We start from the raw sequence: 16,457 nt of genomic DNA, 5'->3' as shown, positions 1-16,457 counted from the left end.
TAACAAAAAAAAAAACAAAAAAAATACTAGTCAAAAGGATAACGACGAACATTGATTTATAAATGAACGTTCATAAACAGGCGTTTATATCACCATCCCAAGTGAAGACGCTAGTAATACCAATTGGTATACATTGGTCAAGAGAATCTTTTATAAAGTACATACAAAAGGAACTAATACCTTTATCTGAAATTAGATTAGTTGATATAACCCCATTGCCCGAGTGCACACTATTTAATTCTCAAGGATTCCCAGCTGGAAGAATTTTTTTTAATTTTTTGGCTTCAACAATCGAGGATGACGATGATGAATCTATGATTTTCTTGAATGACTTTGAACCATTCAGGAAAAGTTTTGTTGTTATTGGATTAATTCATGAATTAGATAATTACAAAGAAGAGTATTTGAATAATTTGAAAACAAAATTCCCTAACATAATATGCCACAATATAATAAATATAACAAATAGTACTGTAAACGATGGAATTGAAATCAAAGAAAGTAAATATGTTTTTGTAGAAAAATCTAATTTGGAAACCATTATTTGTGATATTGCTAGAAACTTTTTAGAATGTTTGGAAATTTATTATAAATCATATAAACATGTCACTTTAAGATCACCTGGGGCAATTGGCGGGACTTCTATTTTAAGAACAACTTTATCCCCCTTGGCAATGAAAAGAAAGATTTCGGATGCAAGTATTTTGCAAAGAAGCAAAGCTTCCTACAAATTGAATTCTGATAATAGATTAAAATCAAGGGCAAGACAGCTAAAAGTGCTGGCAAATTTACAATTAATGGGCGGTCAATATCATCAAAGTTTATTAAATTTTAATGAAGCAGCGCTATTAAGTCATAAAATGGGAGATTATCTGTGGTTATCAAGTGCACTAGAAGGTATTTCTATCTGCATCATATTGTTATCATATATTAATTGTTCCGTGGCAGTACCTTCTGTCATTTACACTTTAATGGATGTGGATAAAGTCGTATCTGAGACCAATACACCTAATGCTAGCGCTAGGCCAAGTCTTTCCCGTTTAAATTCACCAAGAACGTCGACAAATAGTGTTGTAATTTCCAATTTGGCACATAAAAGTTTAGATAAAAGAATTTCGACAGATAATGACCATAACTTTACAAACAATAACTATACAAATAGTGCCAAAAAATTAATTTCAGATACCTGCATCCCATTACTCATCAAACAAATCAATGATAAAATACTACATTATTATGATTATACACTAACACACAATACTGAATTCACACCTCAAATTGTCTATATAGATACGATACTACGTTTTCTAGATTTTATGTCTTCGTTCTATTGCTCTAATGATTTATACGAAGCCTTACAGACACTAGTGCTGCCCATCTCAGTTACTAGTGGTACGAAGAGGAAAAGTAGTGAGTCCATATTGGATTCAAATTATTTTAGGTTTGATAGAGTGGACATTAGCGATTATTCTAATAATGTGTTGGAATTTGAGTTATCACAAATGAATGTTTTCCATCAGTTGAAAATATACACTTCGTTGGCAATATTACATCTTACAGTCGGGTTTACAAGAAAAAGCTCTTTTTTTTTGCGTTACATATTAATGATTTTGTTAAAGGAACCACGCCCAATTTACTACACATGGGAAAATATTCCATTACATGAGTTCATGGTTAAGTTAATATTTGAAAATGGTGGTGATGTTGGGGACAAGCTGAATGTTTCGCTAGATTCATGGGGACTGTTGGCAAAATCTATTTTAAATTCTTGTATATTATTATCTAAAAAATATGGAGAACGGAAAAAAAGTTTTCTATGGTCCATGAAAATGTTAGAAAAATACCATGATTTGCTAACTGTATCGGAACAAATTGTTTTATTAACTGATAACATAATTTCCATTGATGATCAAGAATTTGAATGGTTTATTGAATTTGAACTTTTGCAAGGTATTTTTATTTTTCGAACAAACAGTAATATTGAACTACCTACTAAAAGGAAAAAGAATTTTCACTTGAAAAGAAAAACTGAAAGCATTATTTTAGAAGATAAAATAAGGGACAAGAGTAAAAGTGGTGCTCAACATGAAATTGCTCTAGAAAATGAAGAAGAAGAAGAAACTGGTGATGACGATGATGATGAAAATTACGAAGATGAAGATGCATTAGTTTTTAATCCTTATCGATATTTGAGTAACGCTAGTAATACTGCTGAAAATAATAATAAACATAAGGATAACAAAGCCATAGTGGAACGTGTCTCTTTATTAGTCGGTGAGATAGTTTCATTGGAAATTACCGTGAAGAATATTTTTAAATTTAACGTTGACATTACCTCGATTGAACTATTAGAAAAAGATCAAGAGTATTTCACTTTATTGAATAACTCTAATTATGACGGCAAATTTGTACTACCAGCGGAAAGCACCAGGAAAATATACTTACAATTAGAAGTGTTGAAAAGTACTGACAAATTAAGATTAGAGAGCTTAAAACTAAAAGTGTTTCAATTCAAACCACATGTTTTCAAGGTAGCCAATAATTTTGATAACCGGGTGTTTGAATATGAGATTATTGAACAACATCCGGAGGTCTATTTGGAAAGTCCACCGCAAACATTAATTATCCAGGAGGGTTCTAAATCTGAAGTTACATTTAATTTATTTAATAAGTCTCTGTTAACAGTGGCAGAAATTAATACACTTGAAGTTGACTTTAATGTTGTTCAAAAAGGTGCAAGGACATTACCCGCTGAAGAAAATTACGAAATTGAATTAAGATTTGAAAATTTGAAAAAATGTCTAAAAATCAAACACCATTCCAACATAATTGCTTGCAATAAAAGTTTGACATTCAGTTGCACATTGGATTTATCCTTGGGAATTTCGATACCTGTAGATTTTGATAATTTTGATATTTTTATCGAATATGGTATACGCAGGAAATATAATTATTATAAAACTATTGGAATACCCGTTAACATTTCCATTTTGAAAAACTTGGAAATTTTTAACGTGGAAATATTACCCTTTCAACATAACCAGCAGTGGGTTTTATTACATGATAATGTTCCAACATATAGTGGTGATGACTGTAATTCTAAGGACGTTGTAACTAAACTCGAATCAACAGATTGTGACTGGTATAACTTTTTAATTAAATCACCTGACTATAAGTGGGTGTTATATTTGGACATAAGGAATTCGTGGATCGAAAATCTATCTTTTACTTTGAAATACCGCGATTATAAATCAGCAAAATATATTTTGTACACTAAACATTCCAAGAGATTTGCGATTCCTATTGACCGACATTTATTTACGGAGAATGTCAATTTAGATATACCCAGCCAAAATTTTAAAGCAACTACCTTAACATCCAAGACGCAATTTTGGATAAGAGAAAATGTTTTAAAAATGATAAGTTGTAACTGGGTTATGGAGAAAAATAGCGAGGAAGATCCTTACACTGGCAGAACTGATTTAAGGAGATATATTAGTCTATCTGATTGTCAAAGGTTTCCAACGCTCATTCCAGAAAATGAAATTACTCTAGAGCTTTTAAACAGGAATAACAATTCTAAACAAAATAATGTGTTAAAAGCCGGTGATTTTACATGTCTAAAAATATCTAGTGATGCGCCTGGTACCATAATTTTGTTATTATTAGATTCTCTAACTGGGAAATCTGTTTTAAAGAGTAATAGGGTGTTATTCAATGGCAAAAGAATTATGCCTATAGATAAGAATGGTGTTAAAATTGATATGCTGTTTGTAGATTCCGGTATGTTTGAACTTAATTGTTTGTTTGAATCAAATGAAGGCAAGAAAAGTTTTAGCTTATCACCATTAATATTAAAAGTAGACACATAAATACTTTGTTGAATATATTGATATCATCGTGTATAGTAAATGAATATATAAATGAAAAGTCTATTTTGCATAAGTTTTTTTTTTTTTTTTTTTTTTTTTTTCTTATAACTGAGAATGTTTTTTGAGCGAGTAAAAAAGAAATGATACGAGTGAGATATTTGAAAAATGAAAAGAAAGAAAAAAAAAAAAATTTTTTTTAATTATTTTTTATATATTAACAAAATCAAACAAACTTTTTTTTAATTTTCATTTTATAACATTTCCATTTAAAGATTTTGAAAACTTTATTATTCTCTTTATATTTTTATTTTTATTCTTTTATTTTTATTATTTTAATTTTTTTTTTTAGAGGCATTTCTACTGAAAAATTTGAACAAATAAAACTAGAAATATATACACAATATAACCTAAAACAAAATGGGCAAAGGCATAGCTAAATTTGGTTTTAAAAGTGGTATTTTACCAAAAATACGTCCAATCTTGAAGACACCAACAATGAAACAGAAGAAACATATTTTAATGGAAGAGAATTTAAAGCAGAAAAATAGTAAATCTGGATATGCTGAAAATATTCCACACCCACAAGGCATTCAACGTAACCAGCCACCAATGAAATTCATTGAGATTGAATCACAAATTAGAAAAACCGTTCCACCACCAAAAAGTAATAGCGACAATATGACTTCTAACAAGAGCACAGTGGCACAAGTTAAAAGTTCTATGGCCAGTTTACGTCGTGAATATTTGGCCAGCAGTTTACGTAAGGAGGAAGAAAGATTAATAAAATTGCAAAACTTTTTGGAAGAAAAGAAACAAATTGTACAAGAAAGAAAAAAGAATGAACAAACAAAATTATTAAAAAGTAGTAGTATTGAAAACAATCTTACCACACCTACATTACACGACATGCTGTCCTTTATTCCAGAAGATGATAATACAAATAAAAGAAAGCCATTGCCATTCATGAGACCTAGAACTGAGGAAGAAGAAGAGATTTTAAAACTGAAAAGGGAATACAATAGAGAAATTATTATTTTCAAGGCCAAAAAGAGAAGATTAGAAAAGTTATTACAATTGTATCATGTTTCATCGAATTTTATTGTTACTGAAGAACAGTTACTTGCTAAAATCGATAATGTTTTCAGCCAGAAAAATGCCGTTGATCGTGCAATTAAATTTAATTTGTTTGGTAATACTGATTTGACTGCAGACTCTGCTACTAAGACTAAGACTAGAATCGTTAATCAATTACTAGGCACCATGGGTCCAAACCATTATGTAGGTCTACCAAAAGTTATTAATTATATGAATGGTGACTCAATTAAGGATAATCAAAAGAAACCTGATCAACAACAAGAAAAATAAGTGTCTAAATTCATACATGGAAGCAGACAGTTGATTTCGATTAATTTTTTTTTCTTTTTTTTTTGACATGTACATAGTTATTTTCTATTTAATTAAAAAAAAAAAAAAAAAAAAAAAAAATATATATATATATATATATCATAAAATAAAGACTGTCTGTATATATTACAGAATAAAAATGAACATACGTATACTACCTTGTCTTTATGCGTTTCTAACATTGATAATGCAAATATCTTTCTTTTTTTTTTTGTAAGTCTTTTTTACCCTTCCAATGTGCCTACCATTTTATTAGTAGTATCTTTTGGTTTTTGTATTATTTTATCCGTTGGTTGAGATTCTTTGACAGTATCATTATTAGTTGTTATTAACGTTATATTATCACCTTTTAACAATATCCTGCCCAATTTTTTGGCCTTTGTAATTATTTCTTTGCCAGTTTCTTTATCTATAGGTATTTCTTCGGCATTAACAATTACCACATTCATAAACTCATCAAATCCGGCTATTTTACCTCTTATTCTGAAATTCAATTGTTCAAATAACCAAAAAGTTACTATAGATTGTTGTTGCAAATTGTCAAACAAACAATTAATGGGCGGTCTCATTGACATTTTGATTTAGAGTTGTTCTGGATTAAGGTTGATTCTATCGAATATGCTTATATTGACAAAGAAGGAAAAAAAAAAATACGAATTGAAGGTTATTTATTTATTTATTTATTTGTTTTTTAAATTTGATGAAAAAAATTGATCCGTGTTATACCTGATACCGAGCGTCCGTCGGTAGTATATTGGATGAGACATTGCACCCGTGTGAAATGACCTTTTGTTGGTAGCCCGGCCATTTAAATAGAAAAAGTTGCATTTTGACGTAATTTTTAATTCAACCTAACTTGAAAACTGAATAGCCGGGTATTAGCAAAACAGTTCCTCAGGAAAGAACGTATCGTGTTAAATAAACTATTAAATATTCTTATAGGAAAGAAAAAAGAAAGAAAAAAAAATTTTTTTTTTTTTTCTTTTCAAGTTTGTTCATAAAAAGAAATTAATAAATAAAACACACTTGCTATTGATATTACTCCTGCTTTTAATACATACATAAACATATGCTATTTTTTTCAAACACAATTTCTACACACAGTAATTTAATAAAGTAAAATAAAAAAACAAAAAACAAAAAACAAAAAACAAAAGGTTTTCTAAGACACTAATAAAAATAATAACAGTGATCGAATAACTTTATAAAATGGATGGTATAAAACAAAATATTTTTGAATCATTAAACTGCATTAATTCATCTGTATCCTCTGAAAATGATAAAAAAGTTGCATTAAATTATCTAGAAGGTGTTCAAAAAGAACATGTGTCCTGGAGGATAATGTTAGAAATGCTAAATACCAGCAAGGGTGACAAAAAAGAAAACACCAGTGATTCTAGTATGCTTATATTTGCAGCACAAACATTAAGAAATAAAATCACATATGACTTAAACCAATTAGAACCAAACGAAATGGAGGAAATAAAATACGCCTTGTTAAACCTGGTTTCCCACTCAACTTTCAACAAAGTGGTCATGATTCAATTATATGTTTCTTTAGCCAAATTTGCTATCCAGTACGTGACATGGAAAAAACCTGTTCAAGAAATAATTACAAATCTTCTAAATGAACCCGACAGATTATTAGAATTTTTAAAGATTTTGCCAGAGGAAACTTTGGATATGAAAGGCATAACTTTAACCGAGGATGAATTCACTTCGAGAATACATGAGTTGATTTCTGCCATTTCGATTAATGTTTTACAATTTTTAATTGACTGCTCTTCCAACGGTGTCTCGCCAAAATTGGTTTTAAGTTGTTTGAGTACATGGTCAGGCGAATTTCCTATTGAACAATTAATCACTGTGGAGCCATTGATGAATTTGATTTTCCAAACTTTGTACAATAATTATGAGTCTGATAATGATAGTTTTGAAGGCGCCATTACTTGTTTAATTTTTATTTTGAGAGAAACTAGAGATATTCCAAACCAGGATATGATCATGTCTTTATACAACAATCTAATTCAACTAAATAATGCATTGTTATCAGTTCCTGCCAACAGGGTTGATCCTGACATTTTGGATGCAATGACCAGAGTTTTTGTAGAGGCTGGGGAAGCGTGGTGTGTTTTTATTGCCAAAACCCCAAATGTTTTTAGACCCTTGGTTGAGGTTTTACTGTTTCTAACATGTTCTTCTGATCAAGATTTGGATATTGTTAAATATGTGTTCCCATTTTGGTTTGATTTGAAGCAATTTTTGGTGCTACCACGTTATTCTTCTCAAAAAAAGGAATATATGGATATTTATCAAAAATTATTAACTGGTATCATAGAACATTTGAAATATCCAGAAGATAAATTTGATTCCAAAGAGGAAGAGGATAAATTTAAAGATTTTAGGTACGATATGGGCGATGTGTTGAAAGATTGCACGGCTGTGGTTGGTCCGCTTGTCGCTCTTACTCAACCTTTGGAAATTTTGAAGCATTTCAAGCATTGGCAGAGTGTTGAGGCTGCTTTATTTGCTTTAAGAACCATGGCTCACGAGGTTCCTAGAAGCGAAAACCAAGTATTGCCACAAATCATCCCATTTCTATGTTCTGACGAAAATAATACCCAATTATTGCCTGACCATCAAAAGGTTAAATATTCTATAATTTTAGTGTTGGGTCGATATACTGAATGGACTAATAATCATCCGAAATTTTTGGGAATGCAATTGAGCTATATATATAGGACATTTGATTCATGCGCCAATGATCCTGATATTTTAAATGCTTCTTCCCATGCATTAATGTTCTTTTGTCAAGATTGTAAAGAATTGCTAAGTCCTCATATAAATGACTTGATGGATTTATATTACAAAGTTTCTCCACTAATTGATGTAGAATCTAATTTTGAAATTTGTCAAGGTTTGAGCTCGGTTATTAACCAGTTGCCTGTGGAGCAATTGACAGAGAACTTGGCCATATTTTTATCTAAATTTTTGCCACCATTTAACGAGATGTGTAACGCTAATGAAATTACTTCTGATTTATCCAACAAAATTGCCGATCAAATGGATTTGCTATACGGTATTTTTTCTGAGATTTATCCAAGATCAGAAGCAACCGATACCAAAACCACAGACCCAGTCGTTGTTATAGTTCAACAGCTGTGGGAAGGTAGTTTAAAATCTATTTTTACCAAATTCATCAACAATTCCGTAGTTATGGAGCGTGGAATGAAATTGACTAGACAGTTGTTTTCAAACTTGAATTGCTTTATGGAGCCATTGTTGCCAAGCATTGTAGAGTTCATAGCACATGGGTTTTCCACTACTGGCTTGAGCTGTTATTTATGGTGTTCTGGGTCTATTATTGCTATTTTTGGTGATACGGATTCATACCCGACGATTTCTCCTCAGGTGAAAAGCGCTGTCTGGGAATTTGCCTGTCAGCAGTGCATTACATTTATGAATAACTTTAACAAAATTCCATTGGACATACAAAACGATGGCAATGCTGATAGCGACAAAATAATTTTGCAATACTCTGATATGATATATGATTTTTTCCTGATGGTTAGCGACGCATTAATGTTTTATCCAGAAGAGTTCATTAATAGTTATGGATTGATGGACCAGATTGTAGAGATTATTTTAAAGACATGCACTGTGTTGAATGATTCTGAAACATGTGGGTTGGTAATACGTTGTTTAGATGATATTATTTTATGGGGGTTTAATACCCCACCTATTTCTTCCTTAACAATTAAGACAACACCACCACAATGGAAGGAGAAAGTATTGACAACATTTATTAACAAGGGACCGCAATTGGTTAATATCTTAATTAATGGTTTAATTTTTAAATTTAGTAAAGATGAATCAATTGAAGTTACCAATTGTTTAAGTGATTTTATCAAATTAATACATTCTAGTGGTAATGAAAAGTATTATAGTTTGTTATTAGAATGGTTTAGTAAATTGATGGATCGATTGAAATATCCTGTTGATCCTCAGCAGAAGGCTATCTTTTTAGATAATATATCTAAAAGTATAAAATATGCTGATTTTAGGAAATTAAAATCCAGTATTTATGATTTTACTAATTGGTACAGAAGAAAATGGGTTTCGTCTAGATTATACAACAATTAAAAGCCGTTATTTTTTCCCTTCCCCATAGTCATTTTTTTTTTTTTTTTTTTTTTTTTTTTCTCTTTCTTTTTCTCTTTCTTCTTCCAATATTTATAAAGATTAAAATATAGGTTTGTAATCTAAGAACATTATGTACTTAATTAATTTTGTTCATATATATATAAAAAACCCCAATAATAAAAATAAATTAATCTTTAAACGTTTTGATGAGATAATTTCTTCAACACATCGGGATAGGCTCTAAATATTTCATCAAACCTTTCAGGATAAGATTTTTGGAAAACTTCAGGGTCATTGGCTAGGGCAATGAAAAACGTAGCCACACCAGATCTTATAGTTTCATTGATAATGTTACAAATTTGCAAAGCAATAACAAAGCTAAAAGCAATTAATGGTGCAGTAAACCCACCAGACGAATTATAAGAAGGTTTAGTAAATCTCAAATATAAAAATGCAAATAAAGCACACATATAAGAAACAAACATAGAATACAACCCAATTGCAATATTGACCAAATTATCGTTGATCAAAGCATCAAAGCCTTTTTCCCTCATCATATTCCAAGTTTCTTTAGCAGACCTTAAGTATGATTTGCCGTACAAGGCAATATATGAATAGGCATAGTGGTTAAAATAAGATGCTAACCAATTAAAAAAACCAATAACCCAGTCAATTATCATAAATCCGATCTGGGCCCATTGCGAACCGGAAATAACTACATTTTTTATAACCTGCAAAATTGCCCTAAAGGTTTCAATTATGGAAACTATTAGCGACCCAAAACAAATTGAACCAAAGGAATAAGTAATGCTTCTTTTAAAAGAACCCCAAGCGGGCCATTTAGGTGGGCCTTGGTCGCTCTTGGCCATGTAATACCAACAGCCGTAGATACCGGATATGGTACTATGTAGGACATTTTTAATAACTTCAGATATGTAGAAGCCACAGAAAAAAGTGATAAATAGCATACCGATCAATTTACTGTTGCTACAACTGCCACCACCTGCATTGCAACCGGGATTGTTAGATTTAGGGTCATATTTCATGTAACAGGCAACAACAACCAAACTGAAAAAAAATGCAAAGGCTGCAGATATGATGGAACCAAGGAAAGCGGTGAATATAGTGAACGGATACCATTTAATTACGTCCATCACAGTTCTTAATATAGCAACAGCCAATGGGATTCTATGTCTCATTCCAATGTAACACCATAGTGTGAGAGCAGTGAAAACAATGAAAACTATTCCGGCAGACCAATAGTGCAAGCATAAGTAGCAGATTGCAGTACCTAAAGAACTAGCTATGTTAATAGCCATGCCAATATAAATAAATTGTTTAGGGTAGCATCTACATAGTATAAATCCCAATATGGAAAAAGTAAGAGCTATTGTACAGGAGAAAACCAATAAGATGGCAGCGTTTGTATCTAAAGTACCTGTATTTTGCCCATCATAGATACTACCACCTGTGGCAGAATAACTTGAATTCCAGCCATGTAAAGTTAGACCAGCGATAGCAACAAATGCAAAACAGTTGAGCACAAAGAAGATGGTAAAAGGCCAATCATTGAATCTAGGTTTATCATCGGGAAATATTTCTTCAAAGGAATTGCCTATTGGTGCGCCTTCCCCTTTGGCATTCAAGTTATAGTATTGATCTTGACGAAAATGGTATTGTTCATTATTGTTATTATTGTTATTACTTTCATTGTATTTTTCTGTGTTCAAAGTAGAATCTTGATTAGAAATAGATTGTGTTGCTGCAGCTGGAGCAGGCTGTGGGGGCTCTTCTGGCCTGTGGTATGTTGGAGGAGGATCAGATGACATTTTTTATTTTTTATTTTTTATTTTCACTCCACACTGTACTATTTAAGGGAGATTTAATTTTTTGTTGTTTTTTTTTTTTTTTTTTTTTTTTTTTTTTTTTTTTTCCTTGAGATAAATGGGTAAGTAAAACAGGATAGTGTTAGACAAGAAAGAAAGAAAGAAAAGAATATAATTGAATGGTTTACATATTTTAAAATTAAAACCACGACAGATTTATATATGAGAGTTTAAAAAGTTGATGTGATTTTTTTTTTTTTTTTTTTTTTCCATTTTTTTTTCTATTTTTGTTGATTTAATTGAATTTTACCAATATTTTTAATTTGTGACACTTTTACAGAGACTAATTAAAGGGAGACTATTTCAGCCACATTTATTTGTCTAAAAAAAATTGGCTTCAATTCGGAATTAAAAAAGAAAAGAGTTAGCTATCGGCTTTTACTGAATAAATAAATGATAGTGCGGAAAAGAATAAAAAGAGAAAGAGAGACGGATCTCAAGAGACGGTTTTCTTTTTATTTTATTGCAACGTCATTGCAACCCTTGTGGTGTACGGATGTTGGCACGTGATATTGTCATGTGATATTGTCATGTGATATTGTCAGAAAACATGAATAGAAAGTTTCGCTGGCACGCGGATAATAAAAATTATTTAATACTTTGGCGAACTTATAATTTTTGTAGTGGTGTGGTAGTCAACCCTTTTTGTTGTTGTTGTTTTTGTTTTTATTCAGGCTGTCAAAACAAATTAGTTTTCACTGCTAAATGTTTATTTCAATATAAACAACAAAAAAAAGAAAAAAACAACACAACTATTATGTCTTCTAGATACAGAATAGAATACCAACTTAAACAACACAGAAAAGACGAGTTTATTGAGTGGATAAAGGGTTTATTAGCTGTTCCATTTGTTTTACACTCTGTCGATCCGGTAAACAATAACAACTCCCAATACGAAGATGAAAAACTTGATTCTAATACAAATGCAGCCCACAAAAAGTATTTATCAATATTTAAAGATATCGAAGATTTGGTGTGGGAAAAACTTCAATTAAGTAATTCCAGAAACTTGACTATTAGAGATCCATTTCAAACAGAACAACAGCAACAAGAAGATTCCCTTACTCTAGATTTCCAAAAAAGTGGTGTTTTCGACGTACAAAGTAGATTGGATCAATTAGTACCTTCCATCGGACCTATGTTTACTGGCTTACCTTTAACTAAAGCTTTTATATTGGAAGATTCCAAAAAAAAAATTAGTTGCAGGAGGTTTGTTTCACCAAGTTTTAACGATATTAGACACATTTTAAACACTGCTCAGATTTTGCAATTCGGTACTGCTCAGAATGACGTAAGATTGATAACTTTTGATGGAGACGTTACTTTATATGAGGATGGTGGTAATCTTACAACAACTAACAGGGTTGTTCCACGGATAATTTCTTTGTTAAAATTGGGGGTGAAAATTGGTATAGTAACTGCCGCTGGGTATGATGAGCCTGAGAAATATGAAGAAAGATTGTACGGGTTGATTCAATTATTACAAAATGATATTGGTATGGATTCAGTATTAAAAAAAAATTTGTTAATTATGGGTGGTGAATCCAACTATCTGTTCCAATATTCGGAGACTAATAATGCTGGTAGTGTTGAGGGCCATTTTGTTAAGATTACTCCACAGTCGGACTGGCTTCTAGAAAGTATGCAAAAATGGTCTGCTCGTGACATGAATGCTACATTAGACTTGGCAGAAATTTTATTTGAAACACTAAAGGAAAAATTGAATTTGCCTAAAGAATCAAAAATCATTAGAAAGGAAAGAGCAGTTGGCATTGTTCCTGGATACATTCAATCCAAAGAAAATGCTGGGGAAATGATAAGATTGACTTTCCAGAGAGAACAATTAGAAGAGATGGTTTTAACTGTACAGAAACATCTGGAACGCTTTCCACCGGCGAATCGAGTTAAGTTTAGCTGTTTTGATGGTGGAAATGATTGCTGGTGCGATATTGGGGGGAAAGATTTGGGGCTAAAAATTTTACAAAAATACTTTCATGAAAAAGTTGATAATAAAAATAAGAGTGGAGCAATCCAACCCTCGGAGACTTTACACATTGGCGATCAATTTGCTCCAATGGGATCGGCTAATGATTTCAAAGCAAGATTATCTGGATGTACTTTATGGATTGCTAGTCCCAAAGAGACTGTGGATGTGTTGGATTTACTTTTGACACAAATTGAAGGGGGAAAAGAAAGTAAAAAGAAGTGACTTTATATAATTGTTAAGGGTTATTTTTATAATTGTTATTGATTACTTTTTTCAATATATAAAAGACTGAAAAAAAAGATAAAGACAGATAATAAAATCTAATCATGTTCCTTTTTATGGTCTTTCAGCCCCTTTAAAATAGGGAGAAATAAAAATTATATAAATAGACAAACAAAAAAATAAAAAAAAAATGCTTTTGCTCAGAAAACACTGCAAGGCCTTATACATTATCTTTTTATTGGGGTAAAATGTACAAATATAAATTAATCTCTCTTTTTTTTTTTTGTTTTTATTTTTTTGCCATTATTGATATATATAAACACTTTTTTGCTAGCAGTGAGGGGGAAAAAGATGTGCTATGTCATAAGAACAACAACAATAATTATCATATTGAAAAGACCATCGCACTATGCTTCTTGTTAAATTAACTAATATTTTAATATCACAAGCTCTACCTCTATATTTTACAATCATCACCTTGAGAAATAACACATCTGATAAACCAGATACTGGCGCTTTGCACAATGATACTAATCAGGAAGAGCCAAAGGCCAACACTACTAATCATTATGTGACATCTGTTATATATTCTTATTTAGGGTATTCTAATCAGTATACTGATCACACAACAAGTACTAGCACTGTTGCCACATCAACTGACAAACTAGATAATAATAACTCTGCTAAAAAGAAAAATATTATACTAAAATATTGGAGTGTCTACTTAAGTTATTATTTTTTTATAAAGCCATTTGTTTTTATATTAGCAGATGAATTGGAGTTTGTCCTGACATGTGTGTTATTAAATAATTGTGTTAAAGAATATATTTTGATTAATAATGTTGAAAATAGTAAGAAAATTCAAAATTCATGGCTAAATTATTTTTTCCAGTATTTATTGTTTTTTACTAATGCTTTTGAGCACTTTATCTTTAAACATAAAGATGAACTATTTAATATTATAAGACCTGGTGCTGCTACTTTTATTGGCAATGACGATGTTATTAGAGATTCTACTGGTGTTTCCAATAATGGTATGGAAAGTAGTAGTCCACAGAACAAACCCAATTTAAAAGAAACGAAAAAATCATGGACTAGTTTATTTTGGGGTTATTATTCCAATGCGGACAATGATAACAATACTAAGTATGAGCTTGATTCTAATTCCAATGTTAACGGTGATACTGGTAATGGAGAACAGCAAGCTTATGAGCAATATGATTTATTACTGGACATTTTACCTGAGCCCTTTGGTAATTATAACAAAAAAAAAAATGAGTGAAATTGGTTTTAGGAGAGAAAAAAAAAAAAAAAAAAAAAAAAAGAAAAAAAGTTGAGGAACTTATGTTTTAGGATTTGCAATCAATTAGGTTTAGATATATATTTTGAGGGGAAAGATTTATTGATTCTTTTATTTTATTTATATACATATATGTATATATCAAAGGATTTTTTTTTATTATTATTATGCATATACTTAAACGTGTATGTTATAATAGGTTATTTGGAATTTTATTATGGGTTATATATTGGTTAGGATTATTATTATTATTATAACATATATATATATATATATATGTTATTAACAATTTAAATTCCAATTGAAATTTTCGTTATTTATTATTTCTTTCATAGGATGTTCATTTATCCATAAATATATGTGTAATCTTTATAAGGAAAGGGGAGGGTGAAATTTTATTGTCTTATTGTTAATCTTTAGCTTATCATTGTTTAAACATTATACAAAGCTTTTATATATACAGGTTCTTATAAAATCAACATACATAAACTTGATTCTCCTCTTTCCCTTTTTCTTGAACTACAATTTTTAAAAAGATTGTAAAAAAAAAAAAAAAAAAAAAAAAAGCAAACTAAAATAAAAAACCAACACAAAACATACATAGATATGGGCATATATTTCCATCTCAAAATTAGATTTTCTGCTGGGAAACAAGCTTCTCAATCTTATTCAAGTTTTCACTTTCAATAGCTAGTTTTTCAGCTTTCTTCTTTTCATTTAAAAAGGTTCTTTGTAAAAATTTAGGAACAAAAGGTTGAGCAATAGGCTCGTATGGGCCAACAACACTTTCAAATGATTTTCCAGGTTTATATTCATCGCTACCGATTCTAACAGATGCCTCTTCCCTATACTTTGATAATTCTTTACTAACATAATCCAACCATGGATCATTTTTTACTGGTTCTTCGGGCCAAATGAATGGCTTATCCATTTCAATGGTCATCTTTTTGATTTGTGGACCTCTATAACGTGGTGAAACAACATTGGAACGAACATATCTTGCATTTAATAATTGTGTAGTAATATTGAAAGCTCTTAGGCCGTATACATGATATAAGTAATCTCTTAAGTCTAATTTATTGAATGATTTTGGAACAATAAATTTGGCTTGGTATGGTGTGTGTTTGGCGTTTGATCTCAATAAAATTATGCGGGCAGTCGGCAAATACAATTTCTTACCACCAATTTTGAAATGTGGCTCATCTTTAGCTATAGAGCTTTCAGTAAATTTTAAAATTTTGGCATTCAACTTAATTGGCTTACCCAAATCTTCCAAGTCGGGTGCAGTATTTGGAATAGTTGGTGCAACTTGTTCTTCAGTCAGAGTAGCCAAACTTCTGATATTATTACTTTTGTTGAGTTGAACATGACTTAAATTTTTCGTAATGTCATTTATAAGAATCTTGTTAATAGAAGGGGTGAAACGAGGCATTTTTCTATGAAAAAAAAAATTTGATTTTAAGTTTTTTTTTTTTTCTTTTAAATTTTTTATAATGAGATTGTTATAACAAATATAAAGATAATATTTTTGAATGAGTTAAAATTGTTATTTTTTCATTTTTCTTTTTCAGAAAAAAAAAAAAAAAAAAAAAAAAAAAAAAAAAAAAAATTTATTTTACCCTGCCTAAAAGCTTTCAGATGGC

At 30.5% G+C, this 16,457-nt stretch overlaps 8 protein-coding genes across 8 annotated transcripts; 5 read left to right on the top strand and 3 right to left on the bottom strand.

The window, feature by feature from the left end:
• Positions 1-62: 62 nt before the first annotated feature.
• TRS120 (TRAPPII-specific subunit TRS120) lies at positions 63-3,872 on the top strand (the record flags this gene model as incomplete). Its single annotated transcript, XM_046077853.1, has 1 exon — positions 63-3,872. One exon carries the CDS (start codon positions 63-65, stop codon positions 3,870-3,872), a length of 3,810 nt encoding a protein of 1,269 aa, XP_045934244.1.
• A 417-nt stretch (positions 3,873-4,289) lies between these two features.
• Positions 4,290-5,237, top strand: PET123 (mitochondrial 37S ribosomal protein mS26 PET123; the record flags this gene model as incomplete). Its single annotated transcript, XM_046077852.1, has 1 exon — positions 4,290-5,237. One exon carries the CDS (start codon positions 4,290-4,292, stop codon positions 5,235-5,237), a length of 948 nt encoding a protein of 315 aa, XP_045934243.1.
• Positions 5,238-5,500: 263 nt separating this feature from the next.
• Positions 5,501-5,851, bottom strand: SME1 (mRNA splicing protein SME1; the record flags this gene model as incomplete). Its single annotated transcript, XM_046077851.1, has 1 exon — positions 5,501-5,851. One exon carries the CDS (start codon positions 5,849-5,851, stop codon positions 5,501-5,503), a length of 351 nt encoding a protein of 116 aa, XP_045934242.1.
• A 634-nt stretch (positions 5,852-6,485) lies between these two features.
• On the top strand, positions 6,486-9,419 carry MTR10 (mRNA transport regulator MTR10; the record flags this gene model as incomplete). Its single annotated transcript, XM_046077850.1, has 1 exon — positions 6,486-9,419. The coding sequence occupies one exon, from the start codon at positions 6,486-6,488 to the stop codon at positions 9,417-9,419; it is 2,934 nt and encodes a 977-aa protein (XP_045934241.1).
• Positions 9,420-9,613: 194 nt separating this feature from the next.
• Positions 9,614-11,248, bottom strand: PNS1 (Pns1p; the record flags this gene model as incomplete). The annotated part of the gene is made up of 1 exon (XM_046077849.1): positions 9,614-11,248. The coding sequence occupies one exon, from the start codon at positions 11,246-11,248 to the stop codon at positions 9,614-9,616; it is 1,635 nt and encodes a 544-aa protein (XP_045934240.1).
• An 814-nt stretch (positions 11,249-12,062) lies between these two features.
• Positions 12,063-13,514, top strand: ISN1 (IMP 5'-nucleotidase; the record flags this gene model as incomplete). Its single annotated transcript, XM_046077848.1, has 1 exon — positions 12,063-13,514. The coding sequence occupies one exon, from the start codon at positions 12,063-12,065 to the stop codon at positions 13,512-13,514; it is 1,452 nt and encodes a 483-aa protein (XP_045934239.1).
• A 409-nt stretch (positions 13,515-13,923) lies between these two features.
• SCDLUD_003277 (uncharacterized protein) lies at positions 13,924-14,796 on the top strand (the record flags this gene model as incomplete). The annotated part of the gene is made up of 1 exon (XM_046076661.1): positions 13,924-14,796. The coding sequence occupies one exon, from the start codon at positions 13,924-13,926 to the stop codon at positions 14,794-14,796; it is 873 nt and encodes a 290-aa protein (XP_045934238.1).
• Positions 14,797-15,445: 649 nt separating this feature from the next.
• MRP20 (mitochondrial 54S ribosomal protein uL23m) lies at positions 15,446-16,246 on the bottom strand (the record flags this gene model as incomplete). The annotated part of the gene is made up of 1 exon (XM_046077847.1): positions 15,446-16,246. The coding sequence occupies one exon, from the start codon at positions 16,244-16,246 to the stop codon at positions 15,446-15,448; it is 801 nt and encodes a 266-aa protein (XP_045934237.1).
• Between the last annotated feature and the right edge of the window lie 211 nt (positions 16,247-16,457).

Source organism: Saccharomycodes ludwigii, chromosome IV (genome assembly GCF_020623625.1).
Source record: "Saccharomycodes ludwigii strain NBRC 1722 chromosome IV, whole genome shotgun sequence".
NCBI lineage: Eukaryota > Fungi > Ascomycota > Saccharomycetes > Saccharomycodales > Saccharomycodaceae > Saccharomycodes > Saccharomycodes ludwigii.
Note: the sequence above shows the minus strand (reverse complement) of the source record. Positions and strands in the feature narration are given on the sequence as shown.